The 9,095-nt window shown below is 41.5% G+C and overlaps 1 protein-coding gene across 1 annotated transcript; it reads left to right on the top strand.

Moving 5' to 3' along the window:
• The first annotated feature begins 249 nt into the window (after positions 1-249).
• gaa (alpha glucosidase) lies at positions 250-8,770 on the top strand. The gene is made up of 19 exons (XM_083931060.1): positions 250-1,164; positions 1,813-1,964; positions 2,770-2,935; positions 3,299-3,395; positions 3,484-3,603; positions 3,776-3,894; positions 4,137-4,268; positions 4,504-4,614; positions 4,702-4,815; positions 5,139-5,223; positions 5,439-5,556; positions 6,076-6,209; positions 6,406-6,557; positions 6,667-6,815; positions 6,930-7,071; positions 7,223-7,321; positions 7,864-8,028; positions 8,209-8,361; positions 8,524-8,770. Exons 1-19 carry the CDS (start codon positions 661-663, stop codon positions 8,587-8,589), a joined length of 2,778 nt encoding a protein of 925 aa, XP_083787186.1. The 5' UTR covers positions 250-660; the 3' UTR covers positions 8,590-8,770.
• Positions 8,771-9,095: the final 325 nt, after the last annotated feature.

The raw sequence follows: 9,095 nt of genomic DNA, 5'->3' as shown, positions 1-9,095 counted from the left end.
TAACATGTCCGAAAATAAGTAGTAAGAAGTATATACTTACTGTTATACTGTTGTCAGTCACTAGTCTAGTAGTTAGGAGTTAGGCTACATCACATTAAATATAACTTTTAAATCTACTAACAAAGTTTATTTAATTCACAAAAAATAGAGGAGAAAGGAGGACGAGAAGACGACGAGCAGCAGCCGAGCAGCAGCAGCCATAGGAACGTTAGTTTATGAGCACTTTTGTCCTAGTATGCTTGCCCTAGTTTGAGCTCTGCACTTTGCCTCGTCTCTTACACACTTTATTTCCATGAGGACAACTTATTTCACTAAAATTCTGAATTCTGTTCCGCCGCCTTGCAAAATTGCTTGTTTTGTGTCACTGCTCGCACGTTATTTGGTTGGAGAGAAACGCTAAATCAAAGAGCTCCGACACTGAACTGCCCAACAGCGCATTGTTAGCTAACATATCCAGCTGCCACTAACTTAAGCTTAGGGAAAACGGTTCAGCGTCAACAAGATGAACTACACCGTAAGTGTAAATTATATTTGTTAATGCCGGCTTTTTGTAATATACTATACTGTTGAATATTCACATCATACGAAGCACAAGGCGTGTAAACGGTGTACACTTACCTTAAATGCCCTCTGACCTGGCAGAGCTTCCTAGATGAGGGTATGGGTCTGCTGTCTAAATTCATTTTAGCTGTGCTCCTTCTCGCCTTTGCTTTTTCAGCATGTTTTTACATCAACCACTTATCTATCGATCAGACCAGGTTGGTTAGACCAGTCTGTCCTAAGCAAAATAAAACCAAAGCACATGAAAGTCTTAGTAATAATCATCCAGCAAACCCAGAAAGCTTGCAAGACACTGATATTTCCAGAGATAATAAATGCACCATGGCCCCAGAGAGCCGGTTTGACTGTGCCAGGGACAGGAGTCTCAGCCAGACAGAGTGTGAAGAGAGGGGGTGCTGCTATGCCCCACTGCCTGACTTTGCAGGACCACCTTGGTGCTTCTACCCCAGTTTGTACCCTGGCTATAAAATGGGTATTCTCACTCCCACCACGCGAGGTCAGGAGGCCACCCTGACCCGTGCCACCCCCTCATATCTCCCCAGAGATATCTCAACTGTGCACCTCGAAGTCATAGAAGAGGCCACAGGCTGCTTCCACCTCACTGTAAGTACCCAATAATACTCATTTCAAAAGACACTGTGAAGGAAATGCAGGAGGACCCACTTGAGTTCCCTGCATGTTTAAGGATATGACTTTGATGTAGTTTAAGTGAAAAATGTACCGCAAGAGTCAAATATGTCTTCCTCTAGCCACTGAGGTTGGCAAACATTCAGGAGGAAAACAGATTGTGTGAGCTGTGTGATTTGTATTTTACAAACTATGTGGATTTAAGACAGGTAATTTTCCCAAAATCCTGGAATATTATACTGTACACACGTGATGATCAAAAATTTGAGTGGACGTTTAATTTAACTAGCTAACTTTGTCTCCAAACCCTGGAAGAGTAAGCGAAATGAACTATGGAATAAGTATTTTCTCAGATTCCTCCAGTATCATGTATTAAATGTATTTGTCAGTGATTTGTAAATTAAGTGTAGACAATGAAGGTATATCTATCCGATTATGAGAGTTTTGTTTGTAAATGTACAGTATATGCAGCACTCTTTATCTGGTTTATATGTATGCGTTGTGTCTTGTAAAACAATCTGGGCACTGGGCTGGGTAGAGTTTTTTGTATGGCTCCATAAAACACAAAATAGGATTATGTAGGATGTACTGTTAAAAAGACCAAAACATTTGTTTTCTCTTAAGTTAAAGGACCCATCATCTCAGCGATATGAAGTTAATCTCCCAGCTGATGATCCTCAGAGGAAAGCTGATACCCAAGACGCCCTCTATACCACTGAATACCAGGCTGACCCATTTGGCTTCATAGTGCGGCGAAAATCTAATGGAAGGGTGATGTGAGTAGTTCTGTTCATTTTTAATCTACATAGGATGCAATGTATAGAAGGCATCATAGTAACAGTCTGTACAGCCATCATTATCAAAATTGACCTACTCATCCTTAGTTAGATTGAGCCTACTCTGACTATTAAAGTCCTATTTTATATGTTTCCTTTTAGTTTTACATCAATATTGTATATTTACATAGATCGATTCATTACATAGATCAGGTTGTTGGATCAGGTGTGTTCTTGCTTAGTTGGAATGAAAACCTGCAGCCACAGCTGCCCTTTAATGGATTGATCTGAGACACCTGACATAGATAGATAGTAACACAGATGCAATCATTTGTGTATATTACTGTATATGTTTAACAAAGTAATGATGGTAGAGGACTTACTCATTCTTTGTTTTACTTCATTTAAGTACATTTTTACGTTTTATTTAGCTATTTATGTATAGTATATTTGTATTATTTATATGCACTCAGTGGTCACTTTATTAGATACACCTGCAGGCAGTCCAATACAACAGCTCAAACATAAATTTTGTCTTTATGGATAATAATGTTTCGTTTCGATTGACACTGTCAGAGAGGTATTAAATGACCTTGGTTTATTCGTGAAGTTGAAATGGACTGCGTCATGTTAAAATTTGTTTGCATTAAATTAGAGATTAGCGGTACCTAATAAAGTGACCGATGAGAGTTATCATTTCATTATTTATATTGAGCATCTCTGTAACAAAATTTTCTCTTATTTTATTTTAGAAGTCATGGATAACGCAGCATATTTGTTTGTTCTCTGTGCCCTGCCTGTCCAGTATGAATAGCACGGTCGCTCCTCTGCTGTTTGCTGACCAGTATCTGCAGCTGTCTACCGCGCTGGCCTCTTCCCTTGTGTCTGGCCTCGGGGAGCATTACACCTCCCTCCTCCTGGACCTTAACTGGACCTCCCTGACTCTCTGGAACAGAGACATGGCGCCTCATGTGAGTATTCAAGTGGCTTCCAACCTGAGGTTCAAAAGAATGAGGGGTCAAGAGATAAATAACTACATACAAAAGAGGAAAATTACATATTCCTGCTGCCCAAATTGTTTATTTTTTTTCTCACCTTGGTGAAATGGATAGCTAAATGGATAACTAAATGTATTACCTTAAACAAGGGCTTGCAAGTTATTGCATTGCTTTAAAGAGCCACAAACAAAAAGGTTAGTAATCCATGGTCTATAGGACAGGTCCTTTATGGGAGATATAATCATCCCTTCCTCTTTATGTATAGCATATTAAAACATCCTAAAATATTTGGACTTTAAACCTTTTTAAATCAAGCGTTGGTCTCTTTCTCTAAAGGCCGATGCTAACCTCTACGGCTCCCACCCGTTCTACATAGTACAGGAGGAGAACGGCTTGGCACATGGAGTATTTCTTCTCAACAGCAATGCAATTGGTACTGAGCTCTCTTTTCCATAAAGAACACACAGCATCCCAGTGTCATATTTTGTCCTCACTTTCCATCTTTCCAAACATCTCTGCAGAAGTGATGTTGCAGCCGACCCCCGCACTCACCTGGGTGGCTATCGGTGGAGTCCTCGACCTGTACGTTTTCTTGGGTCCTGATCCTTCCAGTGTTATACGACAGTACCTTCAGGTCATCGGTACGTCTTTTTAGTGTTGTATATTCAGTAACACATCTTCAGGTAGCAAGAAAAATGTGTAGTTTTTAAGTTGAATGCTTGTCTACTGTGAATTTTAAGAAGCCCTGTGACAACTATGAACGAGGAGTGGACGTGTTTACCTTTCTCCCTGTTCCCATTCATCTATCCCCAGGTTATCCTATGATGCCTCCCTACTGGTCACTGGGCTTTCATCTGTGTCGCTGGGGTTACACAACCACTATTACAACCAGACACGTGGTACAACGCATGCACGATGCAAAATTTCCCATGGTAAATGAAGTACTTGCAAGGCTCTACAAAATGAAAATAACAATTAAAGCTTAGATAATGTTTTCCCTTATATGCGTATTTATTAGTAAACACCTTGACATAATCAGAGATGTTTTGTGAGTGTGTGAGCATTGTCTATTAATTTGAACACAAATCCAATAAGCACTGTTAGATTTTTTAAGTTATCATCACCGCACAACGCTGACATCCAGTTGAGATGAGTTCTCTTTTTTCATCACCAGGATGTGCAGTGGAATGATCTGGACTACGCAAATAAGCGCAGGGTATTCACTTTTGACCCCTGGCGATTTGGGGACCTCCCAGAGATGGTGGAAGAGTTCCATGAGAGGGGCCTGAAGTACATCCTTATCCTGGTGTGGCATCTTCAAGTTTAAAAGACCTCACCAGCTGATGATGCTGATTTATCAATCAGTAAATACTTAAGCATTTAACTGAGAAAGGAAAAACATGCGTCCATTGTTTAAAAATGGTTTTTACTATTGGGTAATTCTTTAAACGAGCATTAACGATTACACTGTTTCTCCAGTAGATGGCAGCATAACTTTCTTGACTTGTGACTGAGTCATGCTCTCCCGCTTTCTGTCTAAGGACCCAGGGATCAGCAGCACTAGCCCCCCTGGATCTTACCCGCCCTTTGACGATGGACTGAAGCGAGATGTCTTTATTAAAAATGCTACAGGACACATCCTGATAGGGAAGGTTGGACATTTTTTTTCAGGGGAAGTATGCCTTTCTGTCCCATTGGGATGTGTGTATGTCATGCACATTTAAATATTTTGTATCGAGGTTTGGCCGGGCCCAACAGCCTTCCCCGACTTCACCAACCCAGAGACCAGACAATGGTGGGAGGACTGCATCAGAGATTTTTATTCTAAAGTTCCTGTAGACGGTCTATGGATTGTGAGTATTTACACACACACACACACACACACACACACACACACACACACACACACACACACACACACACACACACACACACACACACACACACACACACACACACACACACACACACACACACACACACACACACACACACACACACACACACACAGAACAGGTTATCTAGCCACTGATACAATCACTAGGACATAAGACATCAGGTATGTCAGGTTTTTTTTTCTGGGACTTGCAAATAACAGGTTGTGTTTAGTCGGTGTTCACCTTAAAACCACAAAAGTATCTTATCTTCCGTTGTTTTTCTACAATGCTCCACCCAGGATATGAACGAACCAGCCAGTTTTGTGCAGGGCTCAGTGGAAGGCTGTCCTGACAGTGATCTCGAGAACCCGCCTTACACACCCAGTAAGTCTATTGGATCAGTGTTGTATGTCACTAGCATTTAAAGGCATACAAACATTATTGGTTTTACATTCAATAATCAGTTAAGACATTAAAGTTCATATATAGGTATTGTCTGAGATACCATGTAAACAACCTATGGATGTATAACTGATGTTCTTCGCTACATATGTTGCATTCAGCTTTAGCCTGTGTGTCTCTGACTGTCATGCAACCAGGGGTTGTTGGAGGCCAGTTGAACTCGGGAACTCTTTGTATGTCGGCTCAGCAGAAGCTGTCCACTCACTACAACCTGCACAACATGTACGGACTAGCTGAAGCCTACGCTACACACAGGTTAGATCATGCAGCAATCACATTTTGCAGAGCTAGTTTTGCAGGAGATGGGTTCTTTTACAGAGAGTAGCAGAATAAAATAGGTTAATGGTGGCAATCAGTAAAAAAAAAAAAATATGGCCATTTTTTGTAAGCCATCAGCTCTATAGGACAGTGATAACACCTGCAGCAAAAATTAAATAAATCTTTTGACATTGACAGGGAAGTCTTAGCTAAGTTTAGCTTTAAAGTAGGTGTAATAATGTGTCGCATGAACTAAACATAGTGTAAGTAGGGTAATAAGTAGTGGTATGGCTCGTTAAAATTTATCCTGCTCTTGTGTGGTTGCCAAGGTATGTTTATTGGGTATTTTAAGATGAAAGAATATACATTTTTTTGAGAACATGCCAATTTTAGTTTTAAATTGAGCATACTGGTGGCCAGTGTGACATCACAGAATATATGGACCAAGTTCTTCTGTGGCTTTTGTTATTTGTTCTATATACTGTATTCATTCTGGGGGTTGGTTGCCATCTTCAGTGCTCTAATAGAGGTACGCGGGAAGAGACCATTCGTCCTGTCTCGCTCCTCCTTTCCTGGCATCGGACGCTTCTCCGGAGTGTGGACAGGAGACGTCAGGAGCAGCTGGGAGCAGCTTCGATACTCCATCCCTGGTGAGATGTAGCTTCAGAGAAGTCATAATACCGTCTTGAGATGGTCTCTGCTCTAGTTTTTTGACTGATCTGTATGTGGTAGAATAAAAGGTTCAACCAAACCATCACAGAGTTTTCTTTTTTAATCTTTTGTTTAAGTTACACACTGATCATTTGATGGTTTTAGACTGACCTTTTGCACCTGTTCCCCACCCAGCTGTGCTGCAGTTCAGCCTGTTCGGGGTGCCCCTTGTGGGGGCGGACATCTGTGGCTTTGAAGGGAACACCACTGAGGAGCTGTGTGTACGATGGATGCAGCTTGGGGCCTTCTACCCATTTATGAGAAACCACAATGACAGGCCGAACACTGTGAGACACTGTTTGTGTGTTAACCTGCTAAGTCAATCTGTGTCATGCATTATGAATAGAGGTAACTCTATATCTTCTCATTGTCTGTGTGTTACTATGTGTCGCTCAGCCTCAGGAGCCCTATGTATTTGGGCAGAAGGCCCAGGCGGCCATGCGAAGTGCATTGAATCTTCGTTACTCCCTTCTCCCGTTCCTCTACACACTCTTCAATCACGCACATGCTTCTGCTGACACTGTGGCTAGGCCTCTCTTCATGGAGTATGTGTCCTCTCATCTCTATCCTCTATGGTTCCATGTAAATGAAATGACCACATGCTTAATTTTCTATCCATCTCTTTTTTTTCCTGCTCCTTGTCTATCCATCCCTCTTAGGTTTCCCAGCGACCCCAACTGTCAGACCATAGACCGTCAGTTCCTGTGGGGGAGTTCACTTCTCATCAGCCCAGTTTTAGAGCAAGGGGCAGTAGAGCTTGCCGCTTACCTGCCCCCTGGCACTTGGTACAGCCTGCACAATGTGAGTCTGTCAGCCCTGTTCGACTTTCTGTCTCAAAATACCACTAATGCTCAGTCATTTTTAATTTTTTTACTGGCCACCATGTATGAGGTAACACCTGACTGAAGTGGTTTTTCTGTTTCCAATTGTCATCTGTATTTTTGCTCTCTAGGGTCAGCCTTTCTACAGTAAGGGTCAGTATCTGCTCTTACCAGCGCCTCTGGACACCATCAACATCCATGTGAGGGAAGGACATATAATCCCCCAGCAGGTGTGTCTCTGCTGCCAACATGCAGCTCATTTTGCTGACCTTGGTGTTTCTGTATCATTGTTGGTTGGTTCAGAAGGACACAAAATGCAGTAGATGTAAGGTTTCAGTAAAATGGCCGTGACAAATATGCATACGATCAAATATTGCGTCAGGTTGTGTTGAACTATAACTATCACGACCTGACTGATGTCTGAAAGGTTCAGTGTGTAGGATCTGGCGAGGATGTTACAGATTGCGGCCAACTGAAACTTCTACCAAGTACCAAGCGTTTAGGAGAACTACAGTAGCCGATGCAAAAAGGCTAATGTGCCCTATCTAGAACCAAAGGTTTTGTCCATTATGGCAGACTCTGCGGAAGAGGATGAAGGTATATAAAAAAAAAAAAATCTTATTTTCAGGTGATTCCATTTCTACAAATAGCTCCCACCAAAATCCTACCCACTACACTTTTTAAGCTGAAAACTTGTGGAAATGCTTTGGAGAGAAAAGAGTATTTTGTATCATTTCATCGCGTTTTCTTTGATGTGCCCTTTCTTGTGCAGGAGCCTGCTCTGACAACCACAACCTCACAGAGAAACCCTTTCTTCCTGACGGTGGCGCTGTCAGCAGGTGGCTGGGCCTTTGGGGACTTGTTCTGGGATGACGGGGACAGTCTTGAAACCTTTGAAATTGGAAATTATTGTTATGTTATCTTCACTGCTGGACAGGTAGGGAAGAGACAAGTGATATTTGCATTGGGGAAGTTGAAGGAAATGTTTTACATTTTACTGCACTACTACTATTACTGCAACAGTTATGTCTAAATGCTTGAAATCTGTGACATTACCTTGTCCTGATATATTAGGACATAGACGAAAACATATATGAGCCCTTCATGTCTTCCCCAGTCTCAGGTGGTGAGCGATCCTCTCAGGCTGAATGGGGCCCTGGATGGTCTGGTGTTGGGAGGACTGCAGGTGTTCGGGGTGTCCTCACCACCCTTATATGTATTAGCCAATGGGGACAAAGTCAGGGATTTCATGTACCGCAGTGACACCAAGGTGAGTTCTGTGAGCACAATTCCCTTTTTGGTGTGTCTTCCTCTGAAAGATAATGATGTCATTCTACAGATAAGTGTATGTTTCCTCCTTTTTACTCATCATGTCTACTGCTTTTGTGCCAAATGATTTTACCATTAACTAAGGGTCTTTCTCTTTCCACAGGTTTTGACAGTGACCAGCCTGGCCTTGCCCATGTCAAAGGTGTTTACAGTCCAATGGGCTCTCTGATGAACTGAACTTGAGCAATCTAAACCATAACAGAGCTCAAGATGCACCTTCAGCTTTCTCTGCCTCTTTGCCCAAATTTGAAAGTATCACTTTGTAAGCATCAACTTTAAAAAAAAAAGTGAAACCAAGAAAGCAATAATCTCGACGTATCAGGTTTTCTTGCAAGGTAACTTTTGCTGCTAGCTGCTACACTGAAGCAAGACAGTGTGATGTTTTGTAAATGTATTTATGTATGTATCATGTTGATATATTTTTGTTACTGAAGTGCATTAAAAGAAAATTGATCCCTTATCAAAATATTAGATTTGCTTATTGTTGACTATGATTTTAAGATAACCTGTTTCATGCCTTCTCTGAAATGAGATCCATGATACCAATTTATGTCATTTTTTAAAATCAATATTATATAGAATTTAAGTGTTATTATGAAGGAGAACATTGCTGTATTAGCTTCAGTTTAATCATCGGCTTCTAGTGGATTGATGGCAATGGCATTTGCATGTACC

The sequence above is a fragment of the Echiichthys vipera genome, assembly GCF_963691815.1.
Source record: "Echiichthys vipera genome assembly, chromosome: 17".
Lineage (NCBI taxonomy): Eukaryota > Metazoa > Chordata > Actinopteri > Perciformes > Trachinidae > Echiichthys > Echiichthys vipera.
This window is presented reverse-complemented; position numbering and strand designations above follow the sequence as displayed.

What these genes read in the sequence shown, in the direction of transcription:
- gaa (XM_083931060.1), top strand. Translation starts at nt 661, where the DNA reads ATGGGTCTGCTGTCTAAATTCATTTTAGCTGTGCTCCTTCTCGCCTTT. An exon ending in CTGTAGACGGTCTATGGATT is followed by an intron (nt 4,816 to 5,138) that starts GTGAGTATTTAC and finishes TGCTCCACCCAG; the next exon opens with GATATGAACGAACCAGCCAG. An exon ending in GAACCCGCCTTACACACCCA is followed by an intron (nt 5,224 to 5,438) that starts GTAAGTCTATTG and finishes TCATGCAACCAG; the next exon opens with GGGTTGTTGGAGGCCAGTTG.